Raw genomic sequence first — 17,994 nt, forward strand, 5'->3', positions numbered from 1 at the left:
TTGCCTTTTTTCTATCCATTTCTTGGTATGATTTTTTTAATTTACACATGCCAGTATTGAGTCATTCCTTAATTAGGATTTATATTCATAATAGATTCAATAGGTTATAAACCAGTACTATTTGTATCTTAATACTCAAATTGTCAAATGTTAGGCAGTAATAGCAACTTCAGCTGGGTTCTGTGTCCTTTGACATGTACTCATTATTCTTCGTGTATTTCTTTAGTTTTTGGCACCATAAGACGTACCAAATCATCTTGTACTTTTCCTGTGCCAGCTGTTGTCAGCCAATTCTCCAAAGACTCTAGGTCCTTTGAGTGGCGAATAGTGTCTAGAAAACCAGATCTGGATTCATCTATTGCTATTGAAGTGTTGTTTCTCTCCATACTACTCAGTGAACAAAACTAGGAAAATATAGTTATATTTTAATATTACATTTGTATGTAAATATATAAAAATATATCTATACACTCAGATTTATATCTGTATTTACTTTTAAATCTATATGCACGGGTGTTATACACACACATACACACGGTTTTGTATATATGTATGTTCTCATGGATATATATAGATATATATACAATCAACAACATATATAGCTATGTTCTCATGGTTTTATATATATAAATATATAAATTAATATAAATTCATATGTTCTCTTGGTTTTATATATAATATATAATTAAAATATATTACATTTTATAATTTAAATATAAATGTAATTAAAATAAATTATATATATATAAAACCATGAGAACATATCAATATCGAGTTTTATTTATCTTTCCATGTTTGTAAATCTTTTCTCTAGCAGTTAGAAATTGCCTTCACATTAAATGGAATATATTTACTTAGGTAATTAGATCCTCTGCATGTAATCCATTGATGCCATTACTCCCTTCACAATGGATCCAACCCTAGGCACTGGTACATACAGGCTATTCACTCTATATCAAATGTTCTGTCTGCCCCTACCACAATGTGGTTAACTTCCTCACTCCACCCAGGCTCTAACACTATATGCTATTCAGCTCTTAAATGCAGATGGCCTTCTCACTTTGCTTCAATGGCTTATCTCATTGCACTATTTCCCCTGGTAGTTGCTTTCCTCCTCATATTCAGGCCTTCTCACACACAGGTACACATGTGCACACACACACACACTTAGACACTATCCCCACCATCCTTGGGCCCTGATATACCATGCTGGACCACAGGCCAAAATAACTAGATCCTGAGGTCCACAACCACCATAAAAGAAAATTAGCACAACAAATACATATACCACCCAAAGTTACCATATTGGAACACATGGTATAAGAATTTAAAATAAGGATTAAAGTTAAACTCAAAAAGAGAATAAAATATGTTAGCAATATAAAACAAAAATCAGAAAACATTTTAAAAAATGAGAGGAAATAATAGGTATGGAAAATAAGATAACTGAAAGACATATAGTAATAGTTAGGGTGGGTAGATAGATACAGCCATAGATAGATGTAACTGAAGAATAAATTCAAGAGCTAGAAGATCAGATTGACCTTCTAGATCCAGAGAGGCGTAGAAAAGGATAAATAGAGAAATACAAAGTACGACTAAAATATACAGTCGATTAAAATGGAGTTCTAGAAACAATATTAGAAGAAGGAAAAAATGGGAGAGAGAAAATGGTCAAAAAAGTAATAATAATTTTTCCAGAAAAAAAGGAAAAAAAAACACACCTATATATTTTATAGTTAAATTCAAAAAGCACAAAGAGAAAAATTCTAAAAGTTTCTATGGTGAAAAAGGGTTCAACATTAACAGGTGCTACACTAGGAGGAGACAGTCTCTCTAGATTTTAATTCCACCATCCCTGGGGATTTGGAGGAGGAGACATACCCCAGAGTGCAGGTTTGTTCAAGACTTTTTACAACAGTGCCTCACTCCAGTAGATATGGGAAGGCCTGCTAAACCCAATTTCTGTTCCACTGTTTAATCTCTCCTTTTTCATAGTTTGTTCATAATCATACACGTTTTTACCTAAGTTTAATCATTATGTATATCTCTCTGTATTCTTTTCACTTATAGCATATCCATGTTTCTAAATATTCTTTTTACATTTTTAACAGCCACACATTTTATCACAATTCTCTAAGTCATTTCTCTGTTTCAGATGTTTATGTTGTTTTCTGTTATTGCTATTACAGATTATACTACAGAGAGTTGAATTATTCTTGTAGGATAAATTTCTAAGTACAGGATTGCTTTTGTTATTGCTATGAAAAGTAATATTGCCTTACCAACGGATTGTTCAAATTAGCAATGCCAACAGCAGCAGATGTGTCTTTAGAGCAAGTTTATTCAAGACTTTCTGATATTTATTATTAAAATTTAAAATGTGATCATGGTGCTGACTCTAGTGAAAATAAACAGACTCTATGCATATTTATTTTCAGATGTGAGTATGGAATAATATGAAACAATATGCATCAGGATCAGCACATGCATGAGGATGTAAATAAAGAGATGAAAAGTAGCTTTTTGCTGTGTAAATATGTCATTATTTTGACCTAGTCTTTGCCTAGTGATACATAAGGAAGTCCTTCTGTCAGTTGGAAGGATCCAATGTAAATATAGCATTCTTCTCAGAGCAAAAGATTGTGTTTATTTTCTTTGACCTCTGTGCTTCTTTTAAATAGTTCTAGACCTCGAGATGTAGAAAGCAGAATAAAATAATTTGAAATCCTTCCATACAAATGTTTAAGATCTCTGAAGGAAATTTAAAAGCAGCTCTCAAAAACTAAAGTAAAATATAACCAAATATACAAAAGCAAAACTGAAGACAGAATCAACAATCAGAGAAGTAAGCAAAAGAGTTGGAACTCTGTTTGCCGCATATTCAGAAGTTATGGGTCTTGGTAAAATTAGAGTGGGACTATAGCATCCACACTGGGACAAAAGAGATGATCATGTTCCCAAAGAGGCAGGGTGTTGCAGACCCAAAGAGTGCGCAGCAGCAATATTTATTGTAAAGAGCAAAAGAACAAAGCTTCCACAGTGTGGAAAGTGACCCAAGCAGGTTGCCACTCCTGGCTGGTGTGGCCAGCTTTTATTCCCTTATCTGTCCCCACCCACGTCCTGCTGATTGGTCCATTTTACTGAGTGCTGATTGGTCCATTTTACAGAGTGCTGACTGGTCCATTTTGCAGAGTGCTGATTGGTGGGTTTACAGTTCTTTAGCTAGATACAGAGCACTGATTGGTGCATTTTTACAGAGTGCTGATTGGTGCATTTACAATTCTTTAGCTAGACACAGAATGCTGATTGGTGCGTTTTTACAGAGTGCTGATTGGTGCATTTTTACAGAGTACTGATTGGTGCATTTACAATCCTTTAGCTAGACACAGAGTGCTGATAGGTGCATTTACAATTCTTTAGATAGACACAGAGAGCTGATGGTGCGTTTTTACAGAGTGCTGATTGGTGCATTTACAATTCTTTAGATAGACACAGAGAGCTGATGGTGCGTTTTTACAGAGTGCTGATTGGCGCATTTACAGTCCTTTGTCTAGACACAGAGTGCTGATTGGTGCATTTTTACAGAGTGCTGATTGGTGCATTTATAATCCTCTAGCTAGACAGAAAAGTTCTCCAAGTCCCCACTTGACCCAGGAATTCCAGCTGGCTTCACCTCTCAATCCCCCCTCTAATCAGGACACCCCAACAGCTGTTGGGAATTGGGCAATGACCACTCTAGCTACTTCCAGTAAGAATGTGATCCAGTAAAAATTAGTGCATGTGTGTGAAAATGGTTATTGTAAATTTTTAGGCACTATATTAATGCAAGGTAATATTGTAAGTAGTACAGTATACATATTGTGACGTTTTCTCACTGCTAACTTAGACAAAAATATATTGAATTTCAGAAAACCAGAAAAGATTCTTCACCTATATCTGTATCTAAAATAAGCAGGAAAGATCATTGAAAGGTGTAAGGTAAAGAGTCTATAAAGTTCACTTATGTGGATCATTTGGAACAAACCTTGAGCAGGGAATTAGACAAACAGTCAAAACAAACAAACATATGAGCCCAGTGCTATGACAATCTTGAAAAGGCAGAACTATGAGACAACAAAAAGATCAGTGGTTGCTGCCAGGGGTTTCTGGGGAGAGAGGGAGGGAAGGAGGGATGAAGAGGTGGTGCACAGGGGATTTTAGAGTAGTGAAGCTATCCTGTATGATACTATCATGATGGATATACACCATTATGCATTGTCAAAGCCCATCAAATATACAACACAAAAAGTGAATACCAATGTAAACTATGGACTTTATGTGTCATTGTTGGTCTCTCAGGGTAACAAATGTTCCACAGTAATGCAAGATGTTAATAATAGGAGGCTTGGGAGAAAGAGGGTATTGGGGAACTGTATACTTTCTGCTCAGTATTTTTGTAAACCTGAAATGCTCTAAGAAACAAAGTCTATTAATTGAAAAACAAACGAAAATGCATAGTACCTAAATTAAAAGCACAATGCTCAGACTCTACGTAGATTTACTCATAGATAGATAAGGCACTCAGGCATTTTCTAAAGGCCTCTTTACTTTTGTCTTGGTTATTATTTTAATGGATTCAGTATACTGATTTTCCATTTAATTTGTTTGAAAGGGTACATTGAGGGAAAGAAGTAATATATTTATTATTACAATTTCTATCTAGCAGTAAGAAGTGACATTTGTAGGCCTGCCAGTATAATGTGGCTAGTTTGCATTACCTGCTTTCAAATGTGCCACGCTCTGCCCTGACACGAACACCTAGCTACTCTTAAACCTCTGCTTTAAGGAAAACTTTAAAGATCCTGTGAACCACTTCCCAACCCAGACTTCTCAGGATCCGTCAAATACAGGATTAACACATTTCATCTCCAGAGACTATGTCAGTTCTGTGACTAGAGTCCCTCCTGATTGGTGTCTTTGCCTTATTTGCAAAATTTTTGAATATCAAACATAAACAGAAAAATTCAAAAAGGTAGAGCGATTAGTACAGATTTAGAATAGAGGTAAGGGACCTACAAACTCAGAAATAAAAACTCTAATATGTGAAAACATGTACAGCTTTAAGAATATTTATCCTTTTATGTTGTATAATGCTTTATCATTTTTAAAGTGTTAATAAAATAGTGAGTCATACTGGAAAGGTTATTGTCCACATGTTCTTTATCTGAAAATAGAAAACATTCAATATTCTTTGGAAATATTTTAATCTATTTTTTTCTGTTTTTAAAAATATGAGTTCCCCACATCTCCTGAAGGTCTTCTCAATGCTCTCATGATGAACCCTCATTGTAGAACTCAATGTAAGGTTTACAAGTGCCTATTTATGGCTCTGAGGTTCAAAGAGGCTAGCAATTGTATCTTAGTCATCATTGCGTAACAAACACCTAAAATAGAATCTGTACAAAGTATTGAATAAATATTTGTCAGAAAAAGTATAACTGGCTATCTGAGAACATTCAATTCTGTGGAATTCTTTTGCTGATGATATTGGATAAATAAATTTTAAGGTTTCAAAAATACAATAAAATATAAAGAAACAAAAGTCTTTAAATTTTTATTTTTTCAGAAATAAGAGTCATCAGCATGCAAGTTCAGACAGTCACAAAATTGAAAACAGTTACTAATGTTGTTGGATATGTAATGGGCTTGACATCTTCAGGTAAGTAGGGTTGAAAATTTATAATCTACGCTTTATATGGAACTTTACAAGGAAATGCTCTGTAATAATTTAATATTATACTTAAATATCCTACTTGAGATATAACTAGAAATTTGTCCCACTCTTAGAGTAGATAAATTTGAAACTAAGAAGTGGGTCTTCCTTCTCTTTCCTACCGTATCTCTTCTAAAATAAATCTTAGTGGGGGCGGGGGGAGAGAGAGAGAGAGAGAGAGAGAGGTGGGGATCTCTCAGGAGGAGATGAAACAAGAAACAGAGTTTAGATTTGGTAAACTGGCATGTTCTAAAAAAGCCAAAGTTTTCTTTTTTCTTATACTCACCATAACACCACTGAAAATTTTATTTTTATCAGGAAGACATTTTAAAGAATGATTTTCTTTTTCCTCACTGCAGCCTCTGCCTCCCAAGTTCAAGCAATTCTTGTGCCTCATCCTCTTAAGTAGCTGAGACTACAGGCACCCACCACCAAGCCCGGCTAATTTTTCATTTTGTATTTTTAGTAGAGACAGGGTTTCACCATGTTGGCCAGGCTGGTCTTGCACTCCTATCCTCATGTGATCCACCCGCCTTGGCCTCCCAAAGTGCTGGGATTAAAGGGGTGAGCCAGCATGCCTGGCTAAGAAAGATTTTAGTTTTTAATGATTTTTTTTTTAAATAAAAGTTTTAGTCTCCAAATTTAGTTGTCCAGTTTTATTCTATGTCCCACTCTGTATCCTTGGTCCATTGCCAAATTTGTCAAATGTCTGCATGGCTTTAGGTTTTCAACGTGCTTATGAAAATGGTCACCTGCAGCTACTCAGGAGGCTGAGGCAGGAGAATCGCTTGAATCTGGGAGGCGGAGATTGCAGTTAGCTGAGATTGTGCCACTGCTCTCTAGCCTGGGCAACAGAGAGAGACTCCATCTCAAAAAAAAAAAGGAATCTTCAGATATTATGTAGGCTAATTAAGAGATTAATAGCAATACTTCCAAACACATTCTAAGGTTGAATCACATATTACTGTGTAATGTGCCTGTTATACAGTGTAGCATGTAACACTCTTTTTATTACACTTTTGCTACTTCTGTTTATTTGGGAAAATTTACGCAAGTTCTCCTTGGAGAATTATTCTTTTCCATGACTTTACTAAAATTGCCCTAGTTGCTAGCTCAGAATTTTAAGATCAAGTTTTACAGCCTCCCAGTTTCTTGCTGGCCAACTCTTACAAAGTTCATGAAAGCCAGTTATTTTCTCTGATTTCTTTACAGTCACAATGTTGAACAACCTCTGATTGTAGTTCTTTAAATACAAGATATAAATAAATTTGAAAATTGTTACTATTGAATTTCAACAAATTTCCATCATAAGGTTCTCAATTGAAGCACTAGAATATTTATCATCACTGATACATTTGCAAGTTGTTATTGGAAAACCCAGTTGTACAAATTATACTAGCTTTAGAGTGAAGAAAATTCACTGTACAAAATAAACTCCTGGAATTGAAAAAATCGATTTTACCATTAGTATTCTTCAGTGTATGATATGCAAAGCTTCTCAACTTTTGCTTATTTGAATTTTACAAAAAATTGACTATTTAATTAGCCAGGCATGGTGGCGGGTGCCTGTAGTCCCAGCTACTGGGGAGGCTGAGGCAGGAGAATGGCGTGAACCCGGGAGGCGGAGCTTGCAGTGAGCAGAGATCGCGCCACTGCACTCCAGCCTGGGTGACAGAGCGAGACTCCATCTCAAAAAAAAAAAAAAAAAAAAAAATGACTATTTACATAACATTTTATTTAATAACTTTGAAGATTAGAAACAATAATCGATTAGCATCGTTTCTTAGATATGGTTTATTTAGAATGCAGACAATTCCAAGCAAAACTTTGAGACATTTATGGGAGATAAGTGAATAAATTCTTGGGTTTTTAACTTTGGCAGACACACTCGCACACTATATATACCATTAATTAAATCTTTTTTTTTTTTTTTTTTTTGAGACGGAGTCTTGCTCTATCACGGGGCTGGAATGTAGTGACACGATCTTTGCTCATTGCATCCTCCACCTCTGAGGTTCAAGCAATTCCCTGCCTCAGCCTCCCGAATAGCTGGAATTACAGGTGCCCGCCACCAAGCCCAGCTAATTTTTGTATTTTTAGTAGAGAGGAGGTTTCACCATTTTGGCCAGGCTGGTCTTGAACTCCTGACCTCGTGATCCACCTGTCTCGGCCTCCCAAAGTACCGGGATTACAGGCGTGAGCCACCGCCCATTCATTAAACCTTAATAAAATGTTGGCAGATCAAATCCATTGCCAATTCCTGTGTGGAAAACTAAAATATCTTCATACTGTGGCATTTCTTGTAAGGTAGCTTTCTGGTGTTATAAGTCAAAGGGTGATTCATTTATTCCACCCATGTGTAAGACCTACTGTCTGTTGAGCATTGTTCAAAGTGGCTTACAAACAGTAACTCCTAAAACTCAGAACAACTAGATGGAGGATGTACTATTTGTTTTCCTACCTTAGAGATGAAAATACTAAGGCATCGAAAGTTGAAATAAGCTTTCCAAGGTCACACAACTAGTGACTTGCAAAGCCTGGATTCTAACCCAAGCAGGCTGGATTCAGGGTCTGCACAAGGTACCATCCAGTTGTGGGACATCTGGTAATAAAATGATATTCAATGAAGAAAAATTTTTGCACAGATGTATGAAGATACTTGCTCAGATAAATTCAGATATGTTATTATTACCAATAACATTCGCTGACAAGAAAATCAGAGGAAACTCTCGAGGGGCATTTTCAGCCTTATTATTGAAAATATTCGGTAATGTACATCGAACAGCTACTTCCATGTGTTAGGAAGGCTCTCCTAGTAGTGTATCTAATACATTTTGAATGATTGCATGAAATAAAATATGTAAAAGGCAACTTTTACAACAGTTGAATGACTTTTGATATTGGCGAATTTTATTGTTTTTCTTCACAGAAAGGAGAGGGCCTAAAATTTTAAGTTGGAAGCTGTAATTAATTCCCTGTGGAATTAATTTATTGCAGAATCCATACATGACTACCACATTTTTAATATTTAAAGCGCCTTCTTAAATGTATTAATAGTTTATTAATATTTACTGAGCATGCATACATTGTTTACAGGGCACTTCCCACTCTGAGTCTGGAAAAATGTTAGATAAGGGTTTCACTGTGGCATATTTACATGCTTCATTAATTAATATTCATGTTCTAAAGGAGAGTAATATGGATCTAAGCTTTGGATTCATAATTGGGTTCAGCAGCTGCCTCTGCTTTGATATACACAGATGTGTGAATTAAGACAGTGGGCAAAAAAAATTAAAGTAGTCTTAATTATTAGAGCAATTTTGCTTAATTATTGCTCAGTTGTGCAATAGAATTATGTAAATGTCATTAAATTTATTGTTAAGGTTTACATTTTTTTAAATGGCTCTTGTCCCTTTCTATTTTCAGACCGGTATATCATAGTTGGCAGCCATCATCACACTGCACACAGTTATAATGGACAAGAATGGGCCAGTAGTACTGCAATAATCACAGCGTTTATCCGTGCCTTGATGTCAAAAGTTAAGAGAGGGTGGAGACCAGACCGAACCATTGTTTTCTGTTCTTGGGGAGGAACAGCTTTTGGCAATATTGGCTCATATGAATGGGGAGAGGTAAAGCAAAATATACATTAATTACAGTGCTTTTCTTTTCTTAGTTTGCTAAAGTAGACAAAGTAAAATTTTCAAAGCCAAGGGCAATAATGTGCTTCTCTACAAAAGTGTCATATTGCCTAATTTGCTGAGATGGCTTATAATAATAATACGGAATTAGAGCTAGACCACAGCAAACTACGTATGACCTTCAAATATCTTACCCCTATTGTTACCAGACTTACAAACCCTGATACAGTCTAATACACAATAGTGTTTACCTTATTATTGTGTTTCTCCTTAGAAGACAGGATGACAGGCACTGGACAAAAAAGGATCAGATGATACATATTATCTTTCTTTTTCTACACTTTCTAGGAATAATCTGGAATTAGGGAACAGTCTCCTATATTAAATGTTTATTACCTTAGCATTATATTTTCTCTCTTCAATATGGATATTGAGTGTAAAATACATTTTAAAATCCACTTTTTCCTCCTTCTACCACTCCACTCTTTCACCCTTATCTCCCTACCTTCTGTCTCCTACCTGCCTATCTATTGCCTACCTACCTACCTAACCACCTTAGGAAACCTGTATCCAAATGAAATCTAGCATGCAATGAGGTACAGTTAGAATACAACTGAAATATTGGAGAATTTAAGTCTCAAACTCTTCTGACAGACCTGGGTCTCATAAATGCACTGTATTTTTAATGGAATATGATAACTGATCATCGGATTGATAGAAAGTCTATTTACTTTTGTGATTTGTTTTAAAAAAGAGGTTCAATAGACATATGTAGACCAAAAACACTACATACTTTTACTAGGAAAGCAAGATAATTTAATACTGTAGTTTTTTCACTACTTCAGCTTTGAGGAGAAAAATTTAATAGGAAATTATTTTGCTACATTTTTATTTTTAATCACTCAAAAAAGATAACATATCTATTAAATCAAAGAAAATATTTAAAAAGGTATAGACAAGAAGATAGCAAGTATCTTTTTTAATTTGAAGTAAAGAATAGACTTAAAGATGAAAAAATTTTTTCAGTGTAAAATTCATCAAGATTCACACACTGCAAATTGGAATGCTTTTCTGTATGCAAATGAGTGGTGTGAATGTTTGGGCCATATTCAAAAGAATTACTTCAAATGAAAAAATTCCATTGCTTAAAGAATCTCTTTAAGTTGACAACTTTGTAAGTAAGCTGGAAATGAAATAGCTGAACCAACCTCTCAAACTCATATTCCAAATTACTTTAAAGATTGGTAAACACGTTAAAGAACAGTTTAGGGAATATGTTTGTAATCTATACCATTTTTAATACATCAGAAACAATGAAATTAACGTTTTAGTTTTCCTGTAACAGTAAAGCACATATCTTTAAAATGTCTTAAAGATTCTTTTCAAATTCCAAAGATGTATTTTGCTATTTCAAACTATATTTTAGGTCTTCTAGATACCTATCTAGTAACTGTCACAATTAATTTGTGTTAATTCTAAATTAAAATATATATTTCTGAACTATGTTTTAGAATAGACTAGGCTTGTCTAAATTAATAGTTTCTAATGTAAACATCTCAAACCCCAATGCATGGAAAATTTTATTAAAAAATTTAGTTGAGCATCAAGCATCAGAGCCTGTAAGTTGAATCAATGTGGGCTTGCATGTGTGTGAGCGATAGTTTTTGTCAAAGTAAGTTGATATTTTTGGGGTTAATACACATTCATTCTTAAGTTTTTGTGAAGTCATTGTACCTTTTGATAATTGTATATTTTCTTAGTCAATGATGCTAAAAATACAACAACTACAATGTGGGAGTTCACAGGAAAAAAATTTTGTTAATAAGGTTATTCCTATTCAAAGCAATTAAGTACCAATGTCTCTGAATGTTTATATATGTATTTACATTTAGCAACTGATTATACATTCATTTACTGGCATTTTAGGTGACTAGATGGGCAAAGACATATGAGTAATGAAAATGGTAAATAATATACGTTTGATTATTGGCCTATAAAATGTATTTTTATAATTTACTGTGTCTCACCAGATTGTTTCAATGCAATTCATGAAGCCATTTTGTAAACATCCTGTTGAAGAGAAATTTAGAAAACTGCTAGTTGTCCTGTTTTGCCTACTCATGTCAAATGTAATCCTGAGAATGAAAGAGTTTATGTTAGACTGAAACTAATTTATGCTCTAAATATATTCCCCTGTGAAGGGGAGTGAGGAAAGCCCTTATTGACATGTCATGTTGCCCCATTTAATTTTGCTTGCCTAGAAAACTCTGGAAACCCACAGTGGTAGTTAAGAGGGTTAGATGATGTTGGTCAATAAACTTAACAATGGAATTTATAGACAGAATTATTAGAGAATTGATTCAATACTGATCTTGATCTTTGAGAAAAATTATAACATTTTGCTAAATAGGTTCTATACTTTAAAAAGTACCATTTCTTCTGTGAAGAATCTTCATTTGTCAGAGGCTATTGTGGAAATATTATAGATATTGGAGTAAAAGAAGTCATAGTTCAAATTCTCTTTACCATAGAATATGTCATCTTAGGCAAAATTAACTTCCCTAAGACTTGATTCCTCAAATGAGTCTACTAATGCCTATCTTATGAGGGTCTCATGAGAATTATATAGACTAACATATAGACAGTGTCTATGTGGTAGTGTGCTAATAGAAGCTGATATTTCATAGCACTTAAGTAACAGATATTTTTGAACAATATTATGGAAAAATTACTCAAGCTTAAAATTCATCATTTATGTGCACTTAAAATGTTTACTAATTTTAAATGATTGTCTTTTCAGCCCTCTTTCAGAGGTATAGCTGAATTTTCAACATAAAATGTGGATAACAGTGAAAGCATGCAGTATTTATGTTTCTGTCCCTGGCTTCTTTTAGTTAGCATAGTGTTCTCCAATTCCATCCATGTTATCAAAAAAGAGATAAGTTTCTTGTTTTTCAAGGCTGAATTGTATTCCATTGTGTATATAGAACACATTTTCTTTTTCTATTCATCTGTAACAGAGTGTAGAATGGTGGTTTCAGCCTGGGGTGTGGAGGGAACGGGGAGAAAATGGTCAACTTCTATTATATATTGTGTGGCATGGTGAATATACTTAGTAATGGAGTATTATACATTTCAAAATTGTTCAGTAAATTTTATGTGTTCTCATCACAAAAAATGTAACATATTTGGGGTGATGAATATGTTAACCAGCTTAATTTAATTATTCCACATTATATTCATAAATCATAACATCACTTTGTACTCCATAAAATTATATAATTTTAAGCTGTCAATTTACAATGAAAAAATAAAGATAAAATAGGATGACATTATCAATTTGGCAGGTGTATGAGTCCTTGTAGTCTTTCATTTCATAGTATTAGAAGAAGAAAGATACTTTCCCAAGTTATGACATAATGTAATCTTTTAGGACATTTCTGTAGAACTGCCACCATGACAATTATTTGTTAAATGCTTGCACAAAAAAACAGGAAAATAGCAGAAAGACTTAGTGGTCCTTCTTAATAGGATCAGTGGTGTTCAATTTTGTGTGGTAAGGAGCAGAAGAGAAGTAGAAAACTATTACATGGAATCATTTGGTGTAGCTTGTGTGCATGAAATGCATCAGGTTTTTTTTTAAGGTAATATTTGCAAGATTACATTGTATTATGGCCCATTTTACTGATAACACAGGGTTATTTTGTGCAGAGTAGCTCATTGCTTCAAAAGTAAAGGGCTGGTTTTATTCATCACTGAAGTGGTTTATCTATATCTCTCCTCTTATTCAGTAACTCTGAAATTAAGTTGCATTCATATTCTGTAGTTAAATCCATACTGTGTTAAACCTTTGAAGAACATTTTCTCTTAAAATTTGACTTTTGTCAGGAACATGCTTTAATATATTTTATTATATATCTAACTCTTACCACTCTTGTTTAAAATCCTTTTATAATCTTTGTGTACACTATTACATAGTATAGGATCACTTTTTTAAGAAAGTAATTATGGCCGGGTGCGGTGGCTCACGTCTGTAATCCCAGCACTTTGGGAGGCTGAGGCTGGCAGGTCACGAGGTCAGGAGATTGAGACCATCCTGGCTAACATGGTGAAACCCTGTCTCTACTAAAAATACAAAAAATTAACTGGAGGGGTGGCCAGCGCCTGTAGTCCCAGCTACTGGGGCAGGAGAATGGCGTGAACCTGGGAGGTGAAACTTGCAGTGAGCTGAGATCACGCCACTGCACTCCAGTCTGGGTGACAGAGCTAGAGTCTGTCTCAAAAAAAAAAGAAAGAAAGAAAAAAAAAAAAAGAAGGTAATTATGCAATATAATAATTTTAAGTATGAAATGAAATGTTCATTATTCAACATCTAACTAATAAAGTAGAATCTATTTATTTGTCTTACAGATAGATCCTTTTTTTTTTATTATTTCAGGATTTCAAGAAGGTTCTTCAGAAAAATGTTGTGGCTTATATTAGCCTCCACAGTCCCATAAGGGGGAACTCTAGTCTGTATCCTGTAGCATCACCATCTCTTCAGCAACTGGTAGTAGAGGTAAGACAAACCACTATTGTATCAAATGATTATGCAAAACCGACCTTTTCTCTATATTTTGACATTTCTTGATTTTTTCATTTATTTTTAAATATGCATCAAATGTTGTGTAAGTGTTTTAAGAAATGATCTATTGCTGACATTTTATCAATATACCTTAACTAATTTCTTATGTTCTGGAATTCTTCCCTTGCTACTCTTTTATGGTCATATTTCTAGAAGACGTGAGTCACACAGTTATAGAGAAGGTATACAAAAATATATTTTTTAAAAATATATGAATTTAGCTCTCAAATTCCCAATTCTGTAATCTTGACATTTTATGATAAGCTTGGTTACTTTTGAATTTCTTCCTCTTCATTCTTGTTTTAAGTAAATGTGAGACCTGTCCTATCTTTACAACTGCTGTGTAGGCCCCCTGAGAGCAAGAATATAGTGATAACTAAATTTAAATGATTTAGAAAATATTGTTTGAAAAATTACCTGTGGAAAAGAAAACATGTTTTCTTAGTATCCTGAAAAATCGTATATTTTTTATGTTTCATTGGAGTTACTTATTTTGAAAATATTTTGTCACTTCTCACCTAATTTAAAAAATTTAGCAGAACATTTTTTCCTGTTTATTAGTAGAGTTCACACTTTTATTTCTGCATTCTTATTATGAATTTCACTACAGATAAAATATGTGCTATTTCTCATTATGAAAACAATCATACCACAACTTAGGGATGGTTTCCTCTTAGCCTCAATGTCTGTTAATTTATATATTGGAACCAGTCTTTCAGATGCCCACAGGACTTTTTGGGGAGTATTGCAGGAACTGAACTAGAAAAAGAGAGAGGTAATGAACAGAGCTTTGAATGAGCCATAATTTTTGATTGAAGTGTAATGCAAACTAACATTTTACAACTTTCATAAAGTGTTTTTTAGCTTAATAGTTTTTATTGGCATTTCCATATGTAGTACAATAAAGAAGACATTATGAAACATGAAGTAGATAATTCTGTACATTTAAAATCAGCCAAGCCCCTGTGTGCATGCCTAAATTATATCCATATCTGTAAGTTAATTTCTCCTGCTCTGTGTACTACTTTGAATTCCTTGACTCCTACCTGCTTGGAAACCTTGCAAAAGCAAATGAGCCTCGGATGTCTCCCTTGGAAATTTAAAATATTTCTGAATGAGTGGATTATAAGGTAGAAGAAATGGTGATCTCAAGTATCCAGAAATAGAGGAGGGTTGGTTTAAAAATGTGTCATTTTCTTATCGTGTGTGACAAGTTTTATATTTTGAGAACCTTGAAAGATATTTAATCATTGAAATTGATGGGTAAATAGAAATAGTTAATTATTAAGAAGTATTAAATCTACATAATGTTATTTCTGAGAATATAATGCTATTTAAAATATCTTTGCACATCTTATAACAGGACTAAAATATTTCAGTATCTAAACCTAATTATGTGAGAATACAGTATGGTTTCTCAACCACAAGTGATGATTGATGATTCACAAATGATGACATACATGTCAACATGTACCTCACTTTTTGGAAGAGGAATCTTTTCTGTTCTATAATTGAAAATGTTTGCACACTAACAAATCTAAAAATGAACTGGAATGTGTACAGAAAATATTTTTTTTCTGTTGAGATCGTGTGTCTGTGTATGTATGTGTTCATGTTTCACAGAACAATTTAGAAGGTTAGGAATATCACAACTTCAAGCAAAGGATAGCATTATGTAATTTCAATCAATGGGGATTACTTATATATATATATCTAATTTTATGGAATGAATATAAATAACTTAAGATATATTCTCATACAAAAATTTAATATCACATTTTAAAAAAATTATATATTTTAAAAACTCAAATATATAAAGTTTTATACATTTTATAAACAACTCAAATCTATAAGTGTTAAGAGATATGAAGAAAACAAAACTTTACAGTAATTTACATGATTTAATTAAAACAATTCACCAGTAGTAAAAATTAAAAGAAATATATAAAGCCTTTTTTTGAAATAAAAAAGAACTAAAATGATAACATCCAGAACATATGTAACTTCACTTCCAATACTGAAGATTTTATCAATGATTAAGGACAAAGATATTTCACTAATTTATTTAGATTTATTTTTCTTTGAGTGTACACACAGTAGTGGGATTGCTGTGTTGAATGGTAGATTTACTGTTAGTTCTTTGAGGAATCTCCATACTGTTTTCCCTAGAGGTTGTACGAATTTACATTCCCACCAACAGCATATAAGCATTCCCTTTTCACCACAATCTATGCCAATATCTGTTTTTTAACTTTTTAATATTGGCCATTGTGGCTGAGGTAAGGTGGTATCTCATTGTGGTTTTTTTATTTGCATTTTTCTGATGATTTGTGAAAAAAGCATATTGACTAAATTGTAAATGACACAAGACTGTATATAATATCTAATACTTTGTATAGTAATATGTAGATTACAAAAGATTTCATCAAGTTCATATAATAGATTTAAATACATAAGATGAAATCTTTAAAGTATTAGTATGAAATACTGCATTTAATTTTTTATAAGCTAGATACATATAGGATGTTTTAATGGATTACAAGCTTGATATGAAACAAAACTATAAAATGGATGTCCTAAATCAAACACCAGTTTTAAGTACATTTATAGAATGTTATTCCAATCAAGGAGTTGGTAGTCCCACAGTATCTGGTCTATCAGACAACATCTTGATATGATAGTCTTATCGCTCAAGTCACAATTACTGGATATATTGAGGTATAATTCACATACAGTAAGATTCTCCATTCTTCAATGTACAGCTTGATGAATTTTGACAAATGTATATAACCATGTATACACAATCACAATCAAGATATACGGCATCTCTGTCACAGTCACGCTCTCAGCATCACACAACTGCTGCTGGCATTGGGGGGAGGTTTGCCACTAGTGATTCAGGACTGTTTTTCCTACCTCTTCAGTGCCTTTCAGCAATATGAAGTTAAAACCAAGTACTTTGAGTGCTCACCTTGTATTTGGTTCTTATGAAGGTTTTTTCTTGTGTAGATAGCTGTTAAATTGGTGTCCACTTTGAGTGGAAAATCGGTGGAGCCTTCTATTCCTCCACCTTGCTCTGCCCCAAGTCCCCAGCACCTTATTATAAAGAACATGGTGAACTTACTTTAACCCAGTATTCATATTGAAGGAGCATTATAAACTGTAATTATACATTCTTTCATGCACAAACATTTAAATACACACACACACACACACACACTTAGTATTGTATATATTTGTGTATTATATATTATATATTTATTTCTTGATTTATTCTACTGGAGACCTTAGGATGTTCTATAGACATCAGTGGAGTGCCAGCACCTCTGATTGAGTAGAGAATAAGAGATCCTTGCTAAGATCTAATTTCTTGGGGGGAAAAAAGCCCTTTTTTGTAATTTTATTTCCATTGACTCCTTAAATGTACAAAAAGATGTACAGGTGAGTGACCTCTTAGTGAAACACAAATGCCTTCATGCAAAGTAGATTATGAAATTAAAGATAAGATTTATCTTCAAATAATAGTTTTAAAATTAAGATGCAAAACAAACACATATGCACCTCTCCCTATATGTTGCTGTTCTGCTCTTAGTTTTCAAAATGATCTTTTCTAGATCACAGAATGTATTGATTTTGCCTTTAGAAAAACAGAATTTGGTCATCCATATTTTAGGCAGCATTCTGTAAGTCTTAAGAAAATAGCAATGAAATTTCTAACAGGTTATTTTGGGAAAACCTGCAGCATTTGCACATATGAAAGCAGTCCGTCTAGCCATATTCTATTTAAATGTTGCTTTTGCAGCACCTGCCAGAAACTGGCCAACCTGATTAAAACTAAATAATTACATCAGTATTGTAAAACTTTGCAGGGGACAGACAGTGTTTTTTTAATTTAATTTAATTTTAGAGACATAGTCTCACTTTGTCACCCAGGCTGGAATGCAAGTGGTATGATCATAGCTCACTGTAACCTT

At 33.6% G+C, this 17,994-nt stretch overlaps 1 protein-coding gene across 9 annotated transcripts in view; it reads left to right on the forward strand.

Annotated features, from left to right (window-relative positions):
- The window catches only part of NAALADL2 (N-acetylated alpha-linked acidic dipeptidase like 2), a 1,368,615-nt gene that overhangs the window by 1,021,588 nt on the left and 329,033 nt on the right, over positions 1 to 17,994 (forward strand). For all 9 annotated transcript variants that reach the window (XM_063807338.1, XM_063807340.1, XM_063807336.1 and 6 more), the window contains 3 exons: positions 5,609 to 5,701; positions 9,182 to 9,387; positions 13,835 to 13,954. In XM_063807338.1, coding sequence (XP_063663408.1) covers positions 5,609 to 5,701; positions 9,182 to 9,387; positions 13,835 to 13,954 — 419 coding nt within the window. The remainder of the gene's footprint in view (positions 1 to 5,608; positions 5,702 to 9,181; positions 9,388 to 13,834; positions 13,955 to 17,994) is intronic.

Source organism: Pan troglodytes, chromosome 2 (genome assembly GCF_028858775.2).
Source record: "Pan troglodytes isolate AG18354 chromosome 2, NHGRI_mPanTro3-v2.0_pri, whole genome shotgun sequence".
NCBI classification, from domain to species: domain Eukaryota; kingdom Metazoa; phylum Chordata; class Mammalia; order Primates; family Hominidae; genus Pan; species Pan troglodytes.